At 42.2% G+C, this 25,305-nt stretch overlaps 1 protein-coding gene and 1 non-coding gene across 15 annotated transcripts in view; one reads left to right on the top strand and one right to left on the bottom strand.

Moving 5' to 3' along the window:
- Positions 1–2,738: 2,738 nt before the first annotated feature.
- On the top strand, positions 2,739–2,843 carry LOC120887695 (U6 spliceosomal RNA). Its single transcript, XR_005731031.2, has one exon. It is a non-coding gene; the product is annotated as a U6 spliceosomal RNA (small nuclear RNA).
- A 12,777-nt stretch (positions 2,844–15,620) lies between these two features.
- The window catches only part of Cep350 (centrosomal protein 350), a 157,556-nt gene continuing 147,871 nt past the window's right edge, over positions 15,621–25,305 (bottom strand). For all 14 annotated transcript variants that reach the window (XM_021722607.3, XM_078022411.1, XM_078022412.1 and 11 more), the window contains one exon: positions 15,621–19,497. In XM_021722607.3, coding sequence (XP_021578282.2) covers positions 19,333–19,497 — 165 coding nt within the window. In that variant the 3' untranslated portion in view covers positions 15,621–19,332. The remainder of the gene's footprint in view (positions 19,498–25,305) is intronic.

Genomic DNA, 25,305 nt, shown 5'->3' with positions numbered 1-25,305 from the left:
TTGCCATGGTGTACCTGGGGAGCTCTGTGTTCTGGTCACATGTCCCTTCCCAGATGAGGCTCTGCCCAGTGGTTGTCCACTCCTAGTCAGACTTCTGACTGCTCCTCCCTGGGGGCTCCATTATTGGTCATCTCCATCATCTCCAGCAAACCTGGGTCTCTCTCCCTACGCCTAAAACCCCAGCATGAATAGGTACCAAAACCAGAGCAAATAACTCCTAATAGTAAGTGCTGGGTCCTGGGCAGAGTTGAATTGGAAGGGATAACTGGCAACTTCTCCCTGCAATACCCCTAGCCAGATTCATGTAAGCAGACCTGGAACGTGGCAGGCCAAGCTGCCGCCTTCAAAATTCTCTACTCCTCTTTAAAATTCTTCCACCTGCAACTGGTGCCATCTGCCACTTCCCCCTTTGCTAATAATAATCACACCACCCATCAGACACACAAATTCACAGACATGCAAATTGTTTTAGGTTAGGTACTTTTTAGTGGCTATATATAGACTGTTCCTTGACAAGAGTTTAATTTTTCATATTGAGAAATAAAGCCTCCTTTCAACTGATTATGAAACCCATCTCTAGCAAGAGGTTACAGTGGGTGGGGCCGAGGAGGAAATCACTGGGGATTTCTAAATGACCGGATGTTGAAGCAGACGTTCCTCCCTTGCTCTACCTGGGCAGAGGTGGGGATGGAATTCCAGGGGTGGGACGGCACCAGCACTGCACCTGCACTTGCACAGTCTGACCTGGACTGACAGTCTCTGAAGGGCCTGGTCCAATTATTTCCCGCAGACTTGGTTTTCTCTGTTCTCTGCTGCAACACCTAGAAGTCAGACTTTGGTAGCCTGTGTTCAGCAGAAAGCAAGCCCCCAAATTCAGGACCTGAGAACTAATGCCAGGGGGCTTCTGTGGATAGACACAACTTTCAGCTCTCCATCTGATCGTTTGGATTCAAATCCAGCTCCACCACTTACTTGCTGATGATATTGGGCAAGTTAATTACCCGTACTGGGCTTCAATCATCTCATCTCTTAAATAGGTCTACTAATAGTATCTGTTTCATATTGTAGTAATTTGTGGGTTAAGTGAACATGTAAAACACTTAGAACTGTGACTAGCAAGAGTAAATAGTCATGTTGTTTATCATCACTACTAATCATCCCAAAGGGACCAGGCCAGAGGTTGGGGAAAATAGTGACTCCACATGTTCTTTTTTTTTTTTTTTTTTAATTTATTTGAGAGAGAGAGAGAGAGAGAGAGAGAGAGAGAGAGAGAGAGAGAGAGAGAGAGAATTTTTTAATATTTATTTTTCAGTTTTCGGTGGACACAACATCTTTATTTGTATGTGGTGCTCTGGATCAAACCCAGAGCTGCGCGCATGCCAGGTGAGCGCGCCACCGCTTGAGCACATCCCCAGCCAACATGTTCATTTTTAACCGCCCAAGTGCTCCTGATGCTGGCCACAGTGTAGGTGTGTGGTAAGGACACCGGCCAGAGTGTGGGACCTTGCAGCCTGTGCTAAGGGGTTTGGGTCTAAGGAGAACCAACGGGAGATGTTTAAAGACTTTAATTTTGCTGTGGAGGGTTTTTGGGGTCTTATTTAGGATGTGGCGATCTGAGAACTGAGGTTACCCTCAAAATACTGAGGCCCAGCTGTACAGGCCAGAACATGTACTGAGTCCTGAGGACAGGACTCTATGAGAGGAGACAATAATAAACACAGGACAAAAGGCTCTGAAGAATAACTTGGCTTTGAGAGGCAACAGACCCAGGTGAGTCCAGGTGTGTCACTCAAGAGCTCTCTGATGCTCCTGAGCCTTTTAAACCTCAGTTCCCTCCCCTGAAAGGTGGAGTCTATCACCTGAGGATTAACCTGTGTGCAAAGCGCTTAGCATGCAGCAACCCAGGGCTGGACAAGTAGCTTATCTTGCTAGTGCTTCTGTTGGGGAGTCTGAGAAGCAAACCTGGAGTGGTGAGGTCAGCAGTGTCCAGGAGGGAGAGGCTGAATGAGACAGGGGTAATCCAGGCACGCGAGGGAAGAGAGACTTTTGAGACCCACTGTGCCTGGGTGAAATGTCCCTCAGCTCCGGGGCTGTGGTGGTAGCTCAGTGCTAGATAGATACCTTACAGTTCCTAAACCTATCAGGACAGGAGCAGCCTCTGATAAAGTGCCTCAATTAGTTCATGCCTCCCAGGGAGGCTTCTCTACAGGGGCCAGTGGACCTTCACCAGAGGCACCTGCCTTCTGCCACTCACTCAGGCCAGCATGATGGCCACGTCATTGCCAAAGAACTGACAAGAGGAACATTTCTTCAGTGAGGTCTAAATGCCCATAATGTGGTCTCCTCCCTTCTCCGCAGTCTTCCCCGCTGGAGCCTGCCTCAGGGTTGCTCCCTCCCCTTGGCACCGTCACCCTCCCAGGCCCCCTTTGGGAAGGTTCTTTAGCACCACAGGCTGCAGTTGTCTTCTTGCTGCCAATTTCCTGGATCTACAAACATCGCGAGGCAGTCCAGCCTGGCTTTCCTCTCTCTGTCGGCGGCACACGGGCCACTGAACCCAGGCCAAAGTCCTCTTTCCCTCACCGCCCAATCCCAACAGCAGGCCGGTGACCCTGACTCTGAAGACACCCGTGTCCGTCCACACCCCTGCTTTCACAGCTCACCCAGCCATGTCACTGCCTCCCCAGCAACGGCTTCCCGAGGCGTCTGCTTCACACTCGCCCCTTGAGAGCCACCCTGCAGCGCTTGCTCGGCAGCACAGACACTAAAACTGGAACATTCAGAGGAAATTAGCTCGGCCCCTGCGCAGGGATGACATGCAAATTCGTGAAGTTAAAAAAAAAAATCCATTCTGCACCCAGCTTGGTCACGTCACTCTCCCACTCCAGGGTGGCAGGTACCTCAATAAATCCCAAGCTGTCACCGGGGCCTCTGGCCTTCCCCACCCTCCTGCTCCTGCTCCCCTCCCGGCTTCCCGGCACCTGTTCCAGAGCCTTCCCGGGTCACCCTCCACCCGCTCGGTACTGGCTTGCTTGCACACTGTCTCCTGACTCTCAGCACAGGGACCTGGACATCTTATTTTCTGTTGGGATCCAGAGGGCACCCAAGAGTACCAGGAAACGGTTGGTACTAGTGGAATGAATGGGTGAACCTGGCCCTGGAGGGGTGTTGCCTAATGTGTCCTTTACTTATTAACACATATGGCTCATAAGTCCTGGAGGGCGGGAGCTGCTCTTCCTGGACAGTGTGAACAGCTCTGGCTAACCCAGAGTCCAGGAATAATGGCTTCTTCTGTGGTGCTGCCAAGGCTGGAGAAACTGCTCATTTGACAGCTGTTTGACACATGGTTGTGCCTGGGGCGGAGGAGGGCTGGAGACTCCGGTCACCAGGGAGCTCTCGGAAGGGAGTCCTGGGATGATGCAACAGGCCAGCAGTCCCTCCTCAGGTACACCTCTATGTTCACAAACTCGCAATTTTGCCAAGAAAGTCAGCTGTTTTGGACATGTTCACACATCGGCTAACACTGCTGTTGTGAAATCAGAGCCGTTTCCCCACTTGGCCTCCTTACTACGGAACCTACCTTCGCAAGCTGGAAATTCTGGACACTTTGATTTTCTCCTTTACCATTTGAGGATGGGATTGTGACACTGGATTCAGGTCAAGGACACATGAGAGCAAGTTTGCCAGGGACTTTTTGTTTATTTTTAATGCTTTTTTGATGCTGAATTTGAACCCTGAGCTTGGCAGATGCTAAACAATCACCCGACCCCTGAGCTACACCCCAGCCCGGTCAGGGACTTTCAAAACCACATTTTATAACTTACAAAATTTTTGTTTACTTTTTTTTCTTTTGTGAATGTATATTTCATTTTTACCTATATGAACATTTCAACACATTGTAATTTCTGGGAATAATTTTCCTCTTGTTAAAAGAAGAGACCAAGGTAAACAGAAGTCCCCTGCCCCTGTCTCTCTGTGTCCTTGTCAGGTGAGGGCAGAGTGTTTGTGGTTGCTATGGAAACCTGGCCATCTTGATAAAGAGTCAAGGGGAGTTGACCCAAAGCCTGACATTGCCAGCTCACTGACCACCTGGCTAACGTGTCTGCCTCTGCATTCCTTTTATTTGAGAAGCATAAACTCCTATCCAATGGTTATATTTAAGTATTTTATTTCTCGTAGTCAAATGCATATTAGCTGCTATAGATCTTCTCAGTAAAATTTACTTTTCATAGTGGTTATTTCACACTTTGGGATCCTCTGATTTTTTTTTTTTAATTTGGTATCAGGGATTAAACCTTGGACTCTTAAACACTGAGCCACTTCCCCATCCCTTTTTTATTTTTTATTTTAAGACAGAGTCTCACTAAATTGCTTAGGGCCTTGCTAAGTTGCTGAGGCTGGTTTGAAATTGCTGAGTGACTTTATTTTCAAGATCACTGGGGGCTGTCTTAGAAGAGCAAAATTTTCCAGTGGTTCAAATTCTTCATCAGAAACTAGCAGATTCTCCTGTCTTCTATCCTGGGTATCCTCAAATAATAAAAATAACACAAACACCTTTTTAATTTCAGGATTAGGCAAAATCTCATGGGAGTCCTTGGTAGTTCTTGAGAGGGGGTTGTTTTGAAGCCTAGGGGTTTATTTTTATGTGGTGCCAAGGATCAAACCCAGTATATGCTGTAAGTGGTCTACCACTGAGCTGTATCCCCAATGCCAAACACTGAAAAAAACTCTCATGTCATGTGTATTTGGGCAATTCTGCTTTCAAGAACTACAGTTAACAAGGTAATGATCTCTAAAGCTAGAAGCCAGGGTTTTACAATCTTGGAGCTCATGAAGAATACTTTTCTTTTTTCCTTTTTTAATGGTATTGGGTGTTGAATCCAGGGGTGCTTTGCCACTGAGCTACATTCCCAGCTGTTTTTATTTTTTTATTTTAAGACAGGGTCTTGCTAAATTGCCCAGGCTGGCCTTGAACTTGTGATTCTCCTACCTTGGCCTGGGGCCCAGTCACTGGGACTACAAGCCTGTGCCACCACACCCAGCTCACAAGGGATATTTTGAGTACACTCCTTTTCTGTTCCCTTCTCTAAGAAGAGCAACCTCGAAACTTTCAATGGGAATTTGAAGTTTTAATTCCCTTTGGCTCACGTAATTGAATTAATGTTCTCAGATAGTTAACAATAGCACTGGCAGACAAGTTAGTTATATATATGGTTATTATTATTATTTTATTTTTATTTTTTAGTTCTCGGCGGACACAACATCTTTGTTTGTATGTGGTGCTGAGGATCGAACCTGGGTTGCACACATTACAAGCAAGCGCGCTACCATTTGAGCCACATCCCCAGCCCTAGATGATTATTATTTAAAACAATATTTTGGCTGCATTTAAAGTGGGTCACTACTTAATCTTCTTTGTGTTTTGGAAACTAAGAATCCTGGAATGTGTCTGGAAAGGTGTTTTAAGTTTCCTAATGTGCTTTCCAAAGCTGGGTAAACAAGTTCCATAAAATGTACTTAAAGTTACAGATGGACTGACTGTTTATTTTTATGTGGTGCTAAGGATCAAACCCAGTGCCTCACACATGCTAGACAAGTGCTCTGCCACTGAGCTACAGCTCCAGCCTCTATAAAATGTATTTTTAAAATGGTATTCTTGCTCAAAACAGAGGCACAAAGAAATCTGACATCTGCTTGCAAAAGAGACCCATGTTGTGATAACAAAAACATTCTAATAGGAAATAGAGCTGGAAAGCCAAGAGAAAGAACCTTGGCCCAGATGACACAGACCAGGTTGACACACTGAGGCCACCAGTTAGTGACACAACATGACAATAATTTCCCCCACATTATCCATCTACTGTCAAGTGCACATCTTTAACCTTTTTTAATACAAAAAGATCACTGAAATTTTTTTAAATTTTGTTAAATTCACCACTTAAATTATGAATGACAGCAAAGCTTTTTAATTAGTTTCTTACTTGAAATGAAAAATATTTAGACTGAAAAGTGTCAACAAAAATTTGCTTCCAAAATCAACAGACAATAGTATTGGAACAGTTTTGAGTTTATAAGAGGGAGGGAGTGTCACTCTGTCTCAAAGTCCCCTGTGCAGCACTGAGCAGGGAAGAAAATGAAGACGTGAGGAATATGTACTTTGTAGTGATGCTTTGATTTTGAGAGAGGAAATATTAATTACTACCAAGGTGACGCTTGTTCATAGCAAGCAGAAAAAAAAAAATCAACATGCACACAGTTGATTTCAGCCAGGTTTCAGTGGGCCACTATCCCACTTGCCAGAGGACTCCGATGTTGACATCACCTGTCAGCACCTTTGCTCTGGGGTCTACCTCTGTATTAAAGATATATGCCATCTCTTGACATTACTACCGACTTCCTGTAATACTCAGAGAAACAGATCAATAGGGTGTGTATGTGTGTGTACATATGTCCATGTGTATGTTTATATGTAAACATTTCCTGTGTGTATATCTGTTATATACATACATGCATGTATCCATCTATATAGATATGCCTAATTTACATATTCATACTGCAATGGTTTGTGTTCCCAGAAAAGTTCGTCTATAGGGAACTTAGTCCCCAGGTTGGTGGTATTGGAAGATGGTGTGGAAGGTCGTTAGGTCATTGGGAGCATGCTCATAGAAGGTAATTCTCACGGGATTCCTTGGTAGTTCTTGAGAGGGGGTTGTTTTGAAGCCTGAGTTTGGCCCAATCCTGAGCTTTTGCTTCTGGTTTGAGATATAAATATCATCACTTGCTCGCTGCACAAGGCTCCTGCATTGCTATCCACATCAGGGGTGGCCTACACCATACAGCCAGAGAGGGCTGTGTTGTTTGGACTTAGAACTTCCAAGACTGCAAGCTAAATAATCTCTTCTTCTTTTTCATAGGTAACCTGTATACCTGTATTTTGTATTTTGTTATGACATAAGTCTGATCAGTACACACACACACACACACACACACACACACACACACACACACACACGGATTGACTGAATGGTTGATTTTAAGGAATTGGCTCACACAATTGTGGGGCTCGCAAGGGGCAGCATGAGTGAGTCTGAGAAAGCCTGGAGGCAGACTTCTTCTTTCCTTGTGGGACCACAGTGATTTTTCTCTTTAGGTCTTCAGCTGATTGGATGAGGCCACCACGTTATGGAGAATAATCTGCTTTATTCCAAGTCCACTCATGGAAATGATAATCTCATCTAAGAAAAATATCTTCACTGAGACATCACACTGATATCATGATTCACCCAAATTGGCACATAACATGAACTGTCACCTGTCCTAATATGGTGGATGAGACCCAGCTGATACTTCCCTTGTCTTCCCCTTCCTCCCAATACAGTGACAGCACCGTAGCCAGTGTTTAGACCATTGTAACTGTAAATGTCATTCGATGCTGAGCCAAGAAGTGTACCGTGACTGGTCCATGGGTGTTCGATGCTTTGCTTTTCTTCATTATTTTCACTGCTGACTCTTCTTTGAACCCATCCCTAGGTCTTTCCTCTCCTTTTCCTCTTGTGGTTAAGGGCACAGGGGCAGGTGTCCCCCTCCTTGTTGCCTCTGGAGCGCCTCCTGCAGCCCGCCTGCTCTCCCTGGGCCTGCAAGATGGCTGGTGTCCTGGAGTTCCCTGGGCCTTTCCTGGGCGGGGCCCCGTTTGACTTCCTTCTTCGTGGTTTACGGGAAGTAAGTGCTTTGCGTTTCTGAGAATATCCACATTCTATCTTCACATTGGTTCATAGTCTGGCCCAACGTACTCTTTCTGGAGTGTTGTATTAAGGCTTCCAGTGTTGCTGTTTGGGACATCAGTGACATCTTTATTCCTGATCCTTTACATGTTGATATTCTCTTTTACTCTTAAGACACTTTTGGAATATTTCTTTACCTGAGGAATCCTGACACTCCACAATGGTGCACCTCGGGGCTGTTTTCACTTCCTGTGCTGGGGCCACGGCCTCTACCTGGAAATATGCATCTTTAAGTTGATTTTTTTTCTTTTTTTCCCCATTGTTAGGGATTGAACCCAGGGGTGCTCTACCATTGAGCCACACACCACACCCAGCCCTTTATAATTTTTTATTTGAAGACAGGGTCTCGCTAAGTTACCCAGGCTGGCCTGGCATGTGGGATCCTCCTGCCTCAGCCTCCCCAGTCTCTAGGATCACAGGTGTGCATCACCATGCCTGAATATATTTTCTTGAACAATTCTTCATCTCTGTACTTGTTAGATATCCGATTAATCGAATGCTAGATTTCCTGGATGGTTTCCCTAACTTTATCTGTTTCTCTCATTTTTTTTTTTATCTTTTTGTTTTATTTTGGAAAAGACTCTTCTCGACTTTGTCTTCCAGCTTTCTACTAAATGTCAAATTATGGCTCCCATACTTTTAATTTTCAAGAGCATGGTTGGGGCCTCTGACTCACTACTGTCTTAGAACATTCTGTTCCTCCTTTATTACATGCAATATTGTTTCAGCTATGTGGGCATTTTCCTTTTGTTTTTATCTGAGGATTTTAATTTTAGTTTGTATTTCTTGTGGTGTTTCTTCTGTGCTATGGATTGCTGTTTCATCAGAATTCCTGCTTTTTTCTTTCTGGTTTGGTCTCTGTAGTGGTGCCTTCCCTCAGTGTCTCAAAGTGACTGGCTATTTGTTCACATATGAATGAGGCACAAAAAATTTGATGAGTAGCTCAGGTTTTGACTGTGAGTTTCACTGAACAAGCATCAGGTAGCAGCTAACCTTTTCTTTGGAGGACTCTTCAGATGTCAGTAATTATAGGTCTTTTCTCTGAGGTCATTTAGTTTTTCCAGAAGAGGGTCCCCCAGTCTCTTCCTGGGAGAGAGGGTTGTGGGCAAGCCTAAGGGGGCCCCTCCACCTAGCACTTGAACTCAGTCCTTCTTTTTCATCCTTCTGGCCATTTTGGGTGCCAGGGATCACGTTTCCCACCATTATGATACAGATATGGGAATTTTGGCTGTTTTTTAATTTTTTATTTCTGTAATTGTAGATGGATTAGAAAGCCTTTATTTTATTTGTTTATTTTTCTGTGGTGCTGACGATGGAATCCAGGGCCTCACATGTGCTAGGCAAGTGCTCTGCCACTGAGCTACAGCCCCAGCCCCATTTTGGTTTTTTTTTTAACAGAGAACATCACCATCATCACACCCCTCACCACAAAGAACTTGAGTTCTACCACTGGGGTCCTTTCACTCCTGCCGCTTCCTGAGTCCCCAAGCCCTGACAGGTTATTCAACAAAGCAATATCACATACCAGGGGGAGAAAAAGACATTATTTTATTAATTCAGGACTTGCTGTTGGCAGGAACATTACACATGGCCTTGTCACAGTTTACAGTCTGTCTGGCCCATGAACAAGGCCTCAGGAGCCTGAGGGCCAACGGTGAACTACCATAATTCAGACGCCCAGGTGCCACCCTTGGCTCCTGTGGTACCTGACATCATTGCATCACAGAGGTGGTGACATCTCCCAAACTATGCTGGTATAAGTCTGGCCAATGCCTTCTTCTTATTATTCTTTTTTTTAAATGCTTATTATTATTATCATCATTATTTTAGTTATAGGTGGACACAATATCTTTATTTTTATGTGGTACCAAGGATCGAACCCAGTGCCCCACGCATGGTAAGCAAGCGCTCTACCTCAGAGCCACAACCCCAGCCCTGGCCAATGCCTTCTTCTCAATTCTGTGGTAGGGTACTGCTCAGGGACAGTCTGTCATGCAGTATACCTTCACCAAACACCTTGGTTCCCTTGCATCGGCTCCCAGTGGCTAAGGGAAAACCCACCCAAGCCAGTTTTCCTCAGAAGCACTGTTGTCCACTCCCTTGAGGACTTCCTCATGCTTGCCTTCCTAAGGTACAAACTGACCAGGACCTTCATCTGGTCATGGACACTGTGATACATGCAGGATGGGTTTGGAACCATCAAGCCTGAGAAGGTCCAGGGACCTATCAGTAACTACAGTTCCTGGGAACCACATGAGCCAGTAACCAAAACAATGTTCCTAACAAGATCACACAAAATCTTGTTTAACAAGAGGCTCCCACCGACAGGAAAGGGACTCAACAACTGGAAGCTCTGTCTGGCTGTAAAGTTCCACATCTGGTATTCTTTGGGCCCCTTTTGTCAAGCGTACCCTTGAGGTGGACACTTTTAAATGGGGCTCCAACACAAACAACAGACTTTCCAGGTTATATAACAACACACAAAAAAATTAATGAGTCCCTCACTTTGACTGTAAGTCTGGGGTCAATGGAGCTCACTGACTCTAAACTACAAGCCTAGGTGGCTCTAGCTCTTACAGATTGGAACAGGTGACCAGGTTGCATTGGCAACTTGAGTTGTAGACAAAAATTACCCGGGGCAGCCATCAGATAGACCACCTTCAAATGGCAACTCCCAACCTGCTGCTGGGCCCAGCTATAAACAGGACCTGATCACTAAAGCACTAAAGGTGACCACGACCTAGGCTAAGTGAGTCCTCACTAGTAAACCAGGAAGGGCTCAGCAAAGCTCCATTATTAAATAGACATGGCACACTCAGTCTAGGGCCCCTGGGGCCCTGGGCTTGGCCAACTCCATACCACAGGAACTGCTTTACTGGGGGAGGCTGAACAGCCTCCACCAAGACAGGTTGACACCTCTCTGGTAATCAAGTAGCGCCCCTGGTTCAAAGACTTCCCAGCTGATGGTACAGCTTGGTCCCTAAGGGGTCCTTGAATCTCAAAGCTGGTAAGAACTACTGGGCTGCTGCAGCCATCCACCCCAAATGGCCATCATTTAACCAAGACTGAGAACACTGGCCGATGGGCTAAACTCCGTGTGTAACCATCAGTGACACAGGCCACTCTAACAGCCACAGTCTGCTATATAACTATAGGTGTGAGCTGTTAGAACTAGGCTAGCTATACGGTCTAGTACCTGGCAAATTAAAAACTGAACCACTAAAGGCTCCCCTGAATGGGGACAGGGCCTGTAACAATAGCTTGTAACTAAAAAAAACCCAACCAAACCAAACCTATTCATTACTCACATTACACCTGTAATAAGGAGTTATTTAAAAAGACAAATTGAAGAGCTAACCTAACTTGTGCTCAGCAAATTGCTGTGATTACCTGTTGGGCCCATCACAAAACAGAGCATGTAAGTCCCCCTCAGATACAGAAATGGTCCAAATCACAAGGACTCCCCCTAGAAAACACTAAAGCCCTCAATACAGCACAGTTGGGAGACTCCTGCCAACGTGTGCAGGCCATACTGTACGGACAGTCTGGCCCTGTCAGACTGCTGGTCCCTGTCACCATGTGCGGTGGTGCCTCTTCGCAGGGGCCTTGTATTGCAGTATGAGACTGCCATTCCAGTGGGTCATTGGGGCAGAGATGACCATTGTAGCTAAAAAAAAAAAAAAAAAAAGACTCCTTGTTCAGATATCCAGAAGGATTCCAATCTGAGAAAACACCACATTCACAGCCCAAGCAATACCATGACAGATGAGCTCCTGTCCCGTAAGATTAAACTTTCAAGTTGCACCCCCACACCGATAAACAGGGTGATAAAACAGTGAAACCAACAACTATACAAAGACCATCAAGAAACCCCAACCTACCGAGGTACTCCCTAACTAAGCCACACAGACTTTAGACACCAGCCATCACACTCCAGCAGGAGAGAAATGCCAGACTGTGAACACGCTTTGAACTTGGAGTGGGTGAAGGTCAGGGGGTTGCCCAACCAGGCTGCACCCAGAATCCCACCCTCAGTACACCCAGACTGTCTTTTTATTTTTTTCTCTCCCAGTCTAATGCACTTCCCCAGGGAGTTAGGGTTGGGGCTGCAGCTGTGTCACCAGAGGGTCCTTCCAGTGCCATCTTGAGGCGTCTCCCTCCTGGAGGACCCAAAAAGAATGGGGAAAGACTGACAGAACATTGGCGCACAGTGTTCCACTGGTCGTGCTCAGGACCCCTGACTCCTTAACACTGTGGATAACACTATGGATACATCAAGCTCATTCCAGGTGTGATTTCCTATTCGGGAGGGATGACAGGGACTGACAATGGTGCGGTGGACTCCCAAGGAAATATCAGACAAGAGCATCTTTGTCTGGGGAGGTCTGTGGTGAGGGAGGCTGGTGGGAATGTTACCTTTTCCTCACTCTGCAGAGCCTGGCATGACACACCGTGCCTGGCATGACAACACCCTGATAAGAACTAGCACAGCTGCGGTGACAGGAGGTCAACTCGAACAATGCTGGCTTTGTCATCCCAGGATGAAGTCCCTTGCATCCCACACTCCCATTCTCGTGGCCTGGCCAGGAGTCGTTGACTTAGAATTTTCTCCAGACCAGAAAGACTAACTCACTGGACAAGGTGGTGATGGACAGCAGAATGGCCCTCACTCCTCTGCTGGCAGAACAGCTGTTGCTGTGTGTGTGTCGGCAGTGCAGGGAGAGTGGAAGTGGAGCTGGAGAAGGCCTCACTAGGGGTAGGCTATCAGCTGTACACCTGCCAGGTCCCCAGACTCACTTTTTGACCTCTTTGGTTGGCTTAATCCAGGTATGTGGGAGGCTATCTTCTGATCATCCTCCTGCATCTGGTTCTCCTAGTGACACTGGTAAAATGCTATCTTAAAATGACAGGTAGGCCCTGTCACCAAACTACAGTCACACAAGTTTTTCAGGCCCCTTCAGACCAGGCTGTGCCTCCATACTCGGGGTGAAAGATTGTCCTCCTGGATTTGATGTGCTCTATGAGCCATCCTAGTGTGTGTGCACGTACACATGGGAAACACAATCATGTACAGCTTCCTGCCCTGCACGTCAGGACAGGCTTGGGGTCTGGAACTCTCCTTATCCAGAGTCCTACCACCTGTGCTGGGCATGTCTCCTGAGGACTAGTTTCCCTGTTTCAGACTCTCACACATCAGTGGCCTCAGTCTGGCCCTGCTCTTCTGTCTTCCAGAGGAGGAGCGTCCTTCCATGGTGGCACCAGTGGGGTGCTGCCAGCCCCGTGGTTTTGCTGTGCGTGGAGTGGAGCTGTTGGCCATGGGAGACCGAGGGAATGCGAGGGGTGGGATCTAATGTGCTCTCTCCCCTCTGGCTGTAATACTCACCATGCCACTTAAGCCTGGCATGAATTTCTGTTCTGGGTGACCTTGAGTCATACACTGGACTCTTCCCTGGGAAGTGCTCACCTGCCTGTTCACTTGGCTGCACACCAGACCACCCAAGGCATGGTGAACCAACCTCCATGCTTTGGACTTTTTCTGTGTGGCCAGTGCCTCCAATTTCTGAGCTCTCCTAGGCTTCCGTAGGGCACTGGCTTGTTTCTCCTCAGCATTCACCATGTAGTCCTCACTAATGTCAGTCTCCTGAGGTAGGAGAGAAGAAATTTAAAAAACAGGCAGGGGCTGGTGTTGTGGCTCAGTGGTAGAGCACTTGCCTAGCATGGGTGAGGCACTGGGTTTGATCCTCAGCACCGCATAAAAATATTGTGTCCACTTAAAACTAAAAAATAAATATTAATTCACAGGTTCTGCCAACTTTTCCAGGCTCTTTACTTCCTAAGGCCAGTCACTCTCAAATTCCTGGGAAACCTGTAAATCCATCCTGAGCACTTTTAATCAGGCCCCCAACAAGTAAGGAGAGATACAAACTCTCTCTAGCTCTCTCTCTAGATAGATAGATACTGTGGACTGAACCCTTTGAGACAGGATCTTGCAACTTTCCCAGACTGCCTTGAATTTGCAATCCTCCTGATCAGGCCTCTGTGAATCACTGGGACCACAGGTGTGCACCAGCATGCCTGGCTATGAGAGATGATATTTTGAGAAACCCATACTTTAGGGGACTGATCAGATAATAAGGACCACATCTGCCTGAGGATCCTGAGACTGACCAGCCACAGTCATCTTGAGATCAACAGACTGATATTCCTATATACCTCCCTATACCCATGCCTCACCAACTCCTTAAAAAAAAAAAAAAAAGCTGGGTTCAATCCCTGGTACCAAACAAAACAAAACAACTACAACAAAAAAACCCAAAAAAACAAACAAAACTGGAAACTCCCAAAACACCTCTCACCCTTGAGATGGCTCACATTCTCCCTTGCATGTGTATCTAATCTTCTAAATAAACCTGTTTCTATTACTCTGAATGTCCTCTGCTGAGGTTCCTTTCCTTCAGGTAAGCCAAGAACCTGATGATCTTAAGTCCAGGAGCTCCATGGACTCTGCTCTGGGGACCCTGTTCTCCCATGACATCACCATTCTCATCTGTTATGTCAAGGAGACACCTGTTCTCCGATGACATCACCATTCTTGTCTGTTATGTCAATTGCCAGCCTCCTATTTACCTCTTTCATATACTTTGATTAAAGATTACAGGTATCGTCTTTTTTTCAAGATTTGATCATTACTATTGTGGCCTTAACACCAGTCACAGAATCTGGCACATAGTAGAAACATCTGTTCTGAGTTGGAGAATTACAATCTGCTACCATTTGGGGTTAGTGGTTTTCTGAGAATTTCCTTACTGTGCACAGTCGGGTAAGGGTTACAGGTGTAGCAGCATGACCATCAGGAGACATCTAGAAGTTAGGCTAAAGTGTGGTTTGCTTCTTGTAATCTATTGGATCGGAGATGATACATTGTTTTGCACATTTCTGTTTTTGGAAGTCTTTCATTCTTCTACATACCTGCCTCCATTCTCCTCCAAGCTCTTATTTCCAGAAATAGATTATACTCTCCACCACCTAGTCATCAGTTGGCTGCTCTTCTTTGTGGCCCACTTAATTGTGCAGGACTTTTCCACATGTTATTTTGGAAGGGTGAATAAAATTCAAGTCTCTGTGAGAAATGGCATTTGCCATGAATTAGAAAAAGCCCATTAATGTTCAAAACAAAGTAATAAACTGGGTACAGTGGGGCACGCCTCAGCTAGTTGGGAGGCTGAGGCAGGATCGAATGAACTCGATTCAAGGCCAGCGGGACAACACAGAGAAACTCCATCTCAAAAAAACAAACACAAAGTTGTAAGTTACCAGAGAACTGTCTCCTGCCCTTTCAGAAGATATTCTCCAACTCTGTGTTTGCTTCCTTTGCAGCACTTGTTACAGTCGTCATGCACTGTTTTTCAAATTATTTTTATATTTTGCAAGGCTTGGGATAGAACCCAGGGCCTCACACATGGGAGGCAAACACCACTGAGCTATACCTCCAGCCTCTTTTGAGTTATTTTTCAATGATTTTCTTTCAATAGACTCCAAGCTCCATGAAATCAAGGACCATCCATGCCTGTCCCCTTTGCAATCTACCTAGCACTCAGCAAACACAGGGCCAAGAATACCAAAATGGTGCAAAATGGCAATCTGTGGAATAAGTGATCATTTTCCAAAGTCCTCTGAGATTTGTGATGGTGCCATGTACAAAGCATGAATAGCTTACCCAATCTTATTGCCCGAGCCTGAGTGCCCTGCAACCCAATGAGAAATAAGCAAGAACTGAATAGTCTGAGAACTCCTTTTCTGAATTTGGCTTCTGAGTGGAAAAATGGACACCTGACATGAAACTAACTTATAAATCAGTTTATTTACAGATTTTCTTTTCTTAAAGTACATTTTAGTTAACAAATCTATTTACACAGGTTTACATGGGAATTTGTCCCAGTTATTTTACAGGTCATACTTACAAACCACACCCCAAGTCTTCTGTGCAGAGCTGCACTGGATGTGACTATTGGCTGGAAATGCCTGATGACAGGCGATTTACACGTACACAGTAAACGGGTTTATTTTTCATGTCTGCACAGTACAGTACACACAAGGAGGCCAAGCCTCCCAGAAAATGCTTTGCAATGTGTTTACCAAGAAGGCTTTGCAAAGTCCAGAAGGAAAAGCTATTAAACATAGGTTAATTAAAATGACAGTACCTCCTTTACATCAGTTTACATTTTTTCTTCACATTTTTATAATACAAAGATATTTTATTGAATTGCTGCACAACCAGTTTAAGATGGTTTGTAAACATGTAAATTCCTACAATTTGCATTAAACATCATTGTAGTTTCTATCACTTGCTCTTTGAATTAATGTTTTATTCACTAGTATTTTTAAGGTAGTAAAAGGAAGATGTAAGTTTGAATTTCTTGCAGAAAAGTTATGAGTCTCTAACGCTGTGCTACAGAAATTCTTTTGCGAGTACACACTTTATTCAAGTATTGCAAAAAGCTAAGGCCACTTTTTTTCAAGACAAGAAAGTGAACAAAATTGTTATTTTTTATCAATAGGCCACAACACTCTGATGAGCAACGAAATCTCTTTTGAAAGATAATTTCTCAGAGACCTGTAGTCACAGAAGGAATTTTCTTTTCTTTTAGGAAAAAGAAAAACAAATTACCTTCCTTATTAACTACTTTTGAGCTCTTCCCACTTTCCCTAGAGTAAAAATTCCTGTTTAGACCTGAAGAGGGAATCTATACCCTGTACTTATTGAACCCAGAGTCAACTGCTCTGGAGAGCACAAATTGTTTTGGACTCAGAAGTAAATCTGAAGCCTACATGTTGGTTTACTACTAAATTCTGATAGTGCTATTCTAAAAGATATTACTGCTGATGCAAAGATCTTTTTCTTAGAGGAATTACGAAGACTGAAAAGAGGATGGGGTGTGGGGATAAGGAGCAAAGATTAGAAAGAGGGACTCTTTAGGTTCTTGGTTAAGAGGCAGAGTTTGATTAAAAAGATCCCAGTGCGGAATGAGTGGCTGGGTATCCATGTTTACCATTCCCAACGATAAACCTACTTCAATTAGATCCAAGTAGTTAAAATAATCAGAAATCTGTTAATTATAAATTCCTTTGTTTCTGCTCCCAAACTATGGATGATCATTTCTATCAACGAGTAAGACTCTCCTGCCCCTCTCTGGAGCCCTGGACTCTGGGTGGCAGAGACAGCTGGCAGAGAGCAGGACGCCACTGCTGTATTCTTGGCAGCCTTTCCTCCGGGGCTCCGAGTCCAGATCCCTGCCGCCATGAACTTACAGCAGCACTCTTTTCCTTTCCTGGAGTCATAATGTCATAAAGAGTAAAGATAAAATTTCTCATTAAAAACTGACTTTAAGTCCAAATAATGAAGATGTAGAAAAACAACTAGATTCCTATTATAGTACTTTGATATTCATTTATAAAAAATTTACAGCAGCTGTAAAGTTTCAGTATTATAAGGACAATGTGATCCTACAAACAGCCAAAGGATGCTGATATGATGTTTTTGCCGCCAAGTAACCAAAGTGGAAAGAAATGTCTTTGCTTTTCCTTGGCCACATGAAAATAATATTTCCACACTACTGGTTAATAACCCCGAGAAACCTTTGTTTCTCTTAGTCAATTTGCTCATTATGGCTACAAGACTACAGCTCAACATCAAAGGCACAGAAGAAATGCTGTTAATACATCAATCTGAGCATTTCCCCAGGCCCAATCACAATATTTCAGTGCTTTCCTTATTTGTCAAGAGCTATCACACCAGTCATTGTGCAAAATGCAAATATTCCAATGATTACTTCAGGAAGTTTCTTGTAATGACAGGGTGAAACTGAAGATGAACGTACGTGTGCATAGTGAGACACTTAAGACACAAAGGCGAGTGTGGAGGAAAGATGTAGAAATGAATAAACGTGCACACTTAAAATATCATACCATCTTTGGGGTTTTTCTAACACATTTTGAAGCTATAACATTCCAGGATATTTGTAACTATGAATCCAGTGGATGTCTTATATCATGCTTCTAATCAGGACCTTCAAGGTTAAGGCATTTACATTCACGCCTAAGATTATCCACATTCTTCTAGATTACGTGAAGAGGAAGGGGATTGATTCAGAGGAACCAGGCAGGAAGGCAGGTACTGAGGTCCCAGGAGAGCATCTTCTATGCTCGAATGTAGCAGCTGGAGTCTAGATTTGTTTCAGATACAGGTAATAGTTGTGAGAAGCAATGCTGCAAGAGAGGCAGAATTAAATTTTACAGTGTCTTTAAATCATTTATCCCATTCTGGCTACTGAAGGTGATCTTAGGAAAGCTCATCTTCTTTTCACTGAATTTAACTGACCTCTTCCATGTGTGTTTGGGTTTGTTAAAACCATAGGTTTCCTGTGCAAAGACTATGAACCATAGAAGCTTCAAGACGGAGGTTTAACTATTACAAGAAGAATCTTTCACTTCTGAATAGGGACGCACGTTTTCAACTTAATAATTTATCTTAAAATAAATTAAAAAAAAGTTCCATAGAGCAAAACAAGCACACAAACTACAGACAATATCTTTTTGTCTTTGGTGCACACACTCATTTCCTAAATCATTCAAGTAACAGCGTCTCTGACTTCTTGGGGAGAGATGGGAGTTGAAAGTTTGAAGGCCAAAATGAATTATTTCCACTTTTGCCATGCCTGGATGCCTGAGATGGTCCTGAGTATCTGATTCTGGGAGCAGCTGGTAGAGGTTCAGGACGAGTAAGAAAAGTGCAGGGGTAAGAAAAGGGGCAGAGGAATCAGCCCTGCAGAAGTCCTTTGAGCCAGTCTTCAGTGGGGCATTTCTGTTTTCATGCCCAGACAGGAAAAATAAGTGTAACGCAAAGGTTTACAGTTCTTTAGGTGGTGCTCAGAAAGCAAGGCTACCATTTATTCTGTTAACTTCACAGTCCGCTTGGTGCTGCTCAATTGCGACAATGGAAGAAAATGGTCTTCAAAAAGCAATGGAATAAACTCCAGAATGTGAAATAGGCAGACCCTAAACATGCCTATTTTAGAAGTGGTTAAGAGTTTAATACTGTTTAATACTATAATGTCCATTTATGACTTTCATGGTATAGATCAGGATTACATTTCAAAAATAATATGACGAATTGATCTATGTATCTTGCTTGCCTGACTTCAGACTCAAGAAGTGACACCCTTGTCTAAGCTCAGAGGTGCTTCTGGTGTTCTCAGCCCTCTTCTGAGATCTAGGAAGGGTGTTAACAAGAAGTGTAGGGTTATACTGTGTCTCAACATCAGGAGTGTGACCCTGCCCATCAAAAATAACCAAGTAATCCAGTGGACAGTCTCTAAAGGCAAAGGCTGTAATACCAGATATACTGCATTGTCTCATGAGTTCTAAAACAGCAGTCCATAAGAACAGGTGCAAGGTCCGGAAGCGATCTTGCTATGATGGAGATGGGGTGTCTATCAGGAGGCAGAAAGGCCCAGGACTCATGTTAGCACTCAGTGTTCAATTTATTTGCAAGATGTCACACAAGTAGCATTCTCCCCTGTTTTTCACTGATCTGATTCAGAACATCAATAGTATCTTTGATCAAGGTCTCAAAGATCCCATCGGCCAGCTGCATCTTCACACACAACTCGTCCTCATCATAGTTCACCCACTGTGCCTCCTCTTCATGGAGCTCCTGTACCTAGAGTTTAGAAAACAAAGAAGGTGGAAAATCCTGGTCACACAAAAGCTAGGAAATTAATTTTGTTCGCTGACTTTGTAGTCCCATCCATGGGAAATAAGAGAAAAATGGTAATTCATATGATGTTGTCAGTATTCCTTTTAAAACTGCAAAGAGCTTGAAAAACTCAACTGAAGAATAAAATAAAAATGGCTTCAAAACTACATTTCAATTTGACAATATTCCTGTATTTTATAGATATTATAGGTTATAAGGAAGTAGTCTATGCTAACTAACACAAAGGAATATGCATAGGAATTTAAAGGAAGAGAAGACAAACGTTAGATATAAGAAATTTATAATTATAATATGCATATCCAAAACCAATACTGCATGATTCTAAATTAATAACATTTAATTTCCATTAGTGTATTTTAAAAATGTAATCCTGCTTGAGCTTATTTTAAAAAAAATCACTGTTATAGTGCTTGTTTTAACACATTTTTTTAAAAATGACTTTACAAAAAGAAACATGTTAGACTTCTATAAATAACGACATTGTAAGTGAAATGGAGGCCAGGTACAAAGTAATGGCAAACCTTGATCTAGTCACAAATTCAGCAAAGTTAACTGCTGTGACAGGGGTTCTAACCAGAAGTCTAACCAAGCTGCCAAGTGACAACAAGATCTTGGTTTGTCCTGATCATAGTTTCATCTCAAAAAAGGCAGTGTGGGGCTAGTACTCTGGTTTCATTACATGAAAATGAGAAGACTTGGGAGAAACAGACAACATCATCCTGAGGTGGGTGAGAGAGAGAGAGAGAGAGAGAGAGAGAGAGAGAGAGAGAGAGAGAATGCATTGTCCAACACCTACTCTTAGCTGGGGTTGACAAATATATTTCAAGGTGGCTGTCATATTCCTTGTCTTTGAAGATGGTGTTGGAAGAATATGTAAATATTCAGTCCTCTGTTCCCTAATTTATGCTCCACAGAATAGATGGTGCCATCAAAAAGGGGGTTCTATGGTCAAATTTAAGTTAAGAGAACTCCCTCTGGGAGATTTACAATATACGCAGCCTTTTAAAGAGAGGTCCTCCTGTAAAGACACTTGTTTAACTCACATTTCCTAGATTTATTTCACCATAGGTTGTGTGGATGTGTAAGTGTTTAATTAATTGACCTACCCAGAGACTGAAGGGAACTAGAAGAAACAACCTGACATATCTCAAACTGCAGCTGAGAGAGAACTGTTCTGGGAAAGCTGAGGTGGGTCTGCACAAAGACTTCATATCCTCAGTGAATTTGTTAGTTTAAAGTTGCATTTCTTTCCTTCTTCAAGTAAAGTTACCTTAGTCTTTGTCATTAAATCTGTCTTTGAAAATTTCATCAAAAACAAAATTTAGGAAACAGAATTCTAAGAAAAACTTTTTCTTAAAAAAAAGTAAGAAAAGGAAGTTTCTTTCTCAGAACTATATGATGTTTCTCTTTTGCTCTAGCTATCAGAAAGCTCAAAGCCAAACTTGTATTTTCAATGATAACAATAGAGGAATTTCAAAGTTTGCAAATCTGCTTTTATTTTTTATTTCTGGTGTTCAAGATCTATTACACATATACTCCTGAATATGTGTGTGTAAATATAAAACATGTAAACAATTAAAATTACATTTAAAGTCAAGCTAATAATAACTTCCTTCCTTTCTTTTTTTCTGCAGGGTAATAGGCTGGTGGACTAGAGAAATGTGGTAAAAAGAATATGGGCTGATTTCAGCAGGCACACGCCAAGGTCTTATGCCAGCCCTTGTGAACAAGATGGGGAAAGAGAAAATAGGTGTTAGATGGTTTTTCACTTTTTGACTAAAAGGACAGCTGTAACCTGGAAGGAAGTCTCTGCCTGAAGGGCACAGAAACTTTCCACTGTACTTCTATTCTAACCTACTTCTTCTATTCCCTTATACCAATTACCATGCCGAAATGTTTTCTGAGCATCTATTCCCCCACTAGGTTGTGAGCTCCTCAAGAATTGTTTATTTATTTGCAATTTCCCAGTGAAGGACAGTGCAAACAGAAGGTGCTATATAGCTCCAATATATGGACATTTTTATTGAATTCAGAAAGAATGTCTTTGGTTTTAACCAGTTCACGGTTTGTTTGTTGTTTGTTGGTATTGGGAATTGAACCCAGGGCATGCTTAACCACTGAGCCACATCCCCAGCCCTTTTTATTTTGAGACAGGATCTCACTAAGTTGCATAGGATCTTGCTAAATTGCTGGCTTTGAACTTGTGATCCTCTTGCCTCAGCCTCCTGAGTAGCTGGGATTACAAGAATGTGCCACTGGGCCCAGTTGTGAGCACTGTGTTTGAAAAGGAACACTAATAAAGATATGATAATGCTGAAAAGACTCAAAACCACATTAGACATGGGAGAGAATATCAATATTTTAATAGGGAGAAAAGACTCAGGTGAAACAGGAGAGGTGCTTCAAAAGGGTATAGAAGCAAACCGTAATTGTGTGAAACCAATTTAGGTTTATCATGAGAAAGAGTTTATCAGTGATAAGTAGAAATTCAGGAGCTGCCAAGTATCTGAGTAGATCACAGGTTATAAAGAGGATTCAAATTGTTAGCGAGGTGACTTTACAACAGGTTTTGTCATGTTAAGTGCAATGTATATCTCCAGTAGGGAGATTTTCCAAGTCCATTTTACACGAAGGATGTACAAAAGTTGATCTAATTACTTGTTAATCACTATATATCATATATACTTTGATAATTCACTACTAAAATAGCTCAAATTCTTAGTGAACATAAGATGTAAATAAATCAATGCCTTTGTTTGTGAAGGGATTAATGAGAACTAGAGCTGAGAGAAAGATCTATCTGACTTTCGTTTTTGTTAGCAGAGGTTATTATAATCAAATAATGTCTAAACACATGTATAGTTAGCCCAAGCAAGAGCCAAAATATATATTTTGTTAATGTGAAAGAAACAACTATTATGAAATGTTTAGTATAATAATTACATTACAAGAATTTTAAAAGGACAATTAATATTTAGTTTGATAAGAGCTGGTGTTACAGCTCAGTGGTAGAGCCCTTACTTATCACATGCGAGGCACTGGGTTTGAGCCTCAGCACCACATAAAAATAAATAAATAAAACAAAGGTATGTATCCACCTACCCCCCCCCCCCCGAAAAAAAAAGATTTAGTTTGATTAAAAAATCATAGCTCACAATGAAGTGAGACATATTCTTATGATGGAAGGATGGTTTTACATATTAAAAAAATTAGTAAGGTGCTGGGGTTGTGGCTCAGCAGCAGAACGCTTGCCTAGCATGTGCGAGATGCTAGGTTTGAACCTCAGCAGCACATAAAAATAAATAAATGCACTTCATAGTCAAGGCTGCACATGACAAACCCAGCTGGAAGTGAAAGCTCTTTCTCTTAGATCAGGGTAAAATAAGGAGATTCATTCTCACCACTTCTTTTTGACATTGTACTAGAAATCTAAGTCATAGCAAGAGGAGGAAATAAAATTGATCCAAATAGGAAAGCAAGAAGTGAAAAAGTCTCTATTTACTGTTGACATGATCAGAAAAACTAAAGATCCACCAAAACAAACAAACAAACAACAAAAAAACCCTGTTAAAACTAATAAACAAATTCAGTTCAGTTACAGGGTACAAAATCCAACCTATAAAAATCATTAGCATTTCTACACACTTATAATGAATTATCCAAAAAGGATATTAAGAAAACAACCCCATTCACAACAGAAACAAAAAATCTTAAATGTAAACTTAATTAAGAAGGAAAAAGACCTGTAAGTTGAAAATTATAAGACACTGATAAAAGAATTTAAAGAAAACACAAATGGAAGGATAGCCCATGTTCGTGGATTGGAGTAATTAGTACTCAAAGCAATCTGCAGATTCAATACTATCCCTATCAAAATTCCAATATCATTTTTTTATTGAAATAGAAAAAAATCCTTAACTCATTTTGTCCCACGGTCCCAGATGTGGAACATCTATAAACACTTAAATTAAGCAACAAATATTATAGTAATATTATAGTAACTCTGAAATAATTATCATGTTTTTAGAATCCTATTCTTTTGAGACAATAGGTGATTAGAATATTTTAAAATATTTTAAAATTCATTTTGAAAATGGCCCAAATTTCTTCTTCTCCTTCTCCTTCTTCGGTAATTGTAGATAGAATGCTTTTGTTTATTTTTAGTGATGCTAAGGATCAAAGCCAGTGCCTCACACATGCTAGGCAATTACTCTGTCACTGAACTATACAGCCTCAGCCCTAAAGTTACTTCTACTGAATATTCAATTGAACAAAATACTATGTACATAACTGACAAAAAATTTAAGAAATAAATTCATGAAAGTATTTTATCATTTTATTTTGAGGAATGCACTATATTTCAGATTATTAATAGTGGAAATACCTATCCTATAAATGGGATACTGGGACAATGTATACTGCATAGTCATTTGCAGTGTACTACATGGACATTCTGGGATGCAGAAATGAAATTAACCTGCCCTCATTCTCAGTTTGTACATCAAAATTCATCTTTGCCCCTCTCTATCCTACCTTGAGTTCTAAGAGGCTGAATGCTAAGGACCAGGTTTTCCCTCTGAACTTGCCCAATGGAAAGGACTTCCAGAAATGAAACAAGAGTACTTAATCTCCATGATCCTATGTCACAAGCCACAAATTGGCTGAGGCTGAAACTCTACACAGAGCCACAGCTTCAGCACTCACTGGTTTTGCTAGCTGTTGATAACACAATGGATAATAATTGCCACCTTCTGTTGGTAATCTGTGGGTATTGCATCATATCTGGTTAGTTCCCACAAACTGTCCATACCTTTATAAACAATTTTTTCTTTATGCTAACTGGAAGAAATATGGATAATATGATTAAAACTGTCCAAACTTTTGTAAATAGTTTTTTCTTTAGGCTAACTGAATGAAATATGGATAATATGATTATCAGATATTATGAACAGAATTTGCTAAAACAATTTACAGGAGAGAAATCCACAAGACTTGGTCATGATTCTTGGCACTGTGTGGAGTTATCAGGATGTTGCCATAACTTTGACTTGTTTTAATGAGAAAGTGCTTGAGAAGGACCCAATGATGATCTTTTGCTTGGGAGTCAGGTAGTTCTACAGATGGTTGAAGTGATAGAGAATCAACAACCATGCTTCCCCCCCCCCCATCAATTTATTAACTGCTTATGACTTATTGGCACTTATTGAATTATTGAATTACAAGCTACAGGCACCATAAGGGAAAACAGACTAAAAGTGTCCTCTGAAACTGACAACACTGATGAAAAATCAAGGAAGAGGGCCATATGATTATGGATTCGATACAAATAATGAAATTCTCATTATAAAATGGTTAGATAATAAATTCACCATTGTTAGTACAAGCTATGATATGGTGGAATCCCATTGCAAAGTTCAGCAATGGAAAGAAGACCAGAGCCAACATGACTCAACCAAAAGTGGTAGGACCTGTAGCAATTTCAGTGGTGGTGTGGATAAACATGACTGATTGGTTTCCAAACACTCCACTTCTATTAGAGGCAAAAAAAAAAAAAGTACTGACCTTTGCCCACTCAAATAACTGCTGTGTATATTATAAATGCATGGATTATTTAAACTTGTGAAAAAAGACAAGAATGATATAAATTTGTTGGGTTTCAAGAGATATTTGCTGTGTACTAAATGTGATACTATATTGCCTCAGCGTCCTATTTTTAGGACAATCTGTATTTCATACTTAATGATAATAAAG

The sequence above is a fragment of the Ictidomys tridecemlineatus genome, chromosome 10, assembly GCF_052094955.1.
Source record: "Ictidomys tridecemlineatus isolate mIctTri1 chromosome 10, mIctTri1.hap1, whole genome shotgun sequence".
Lineage (NCBI taxonomy): Eukaryota > Metazoa > Chordata > Mammalia > Rodentia > Sciuridae > Ictidomys > Ictidomys tridecemlineatus.
Note: the sequence above shows the minus strand (reverse complement) of the source record. Positions and strands in the feature narration are given on the sequence as shown.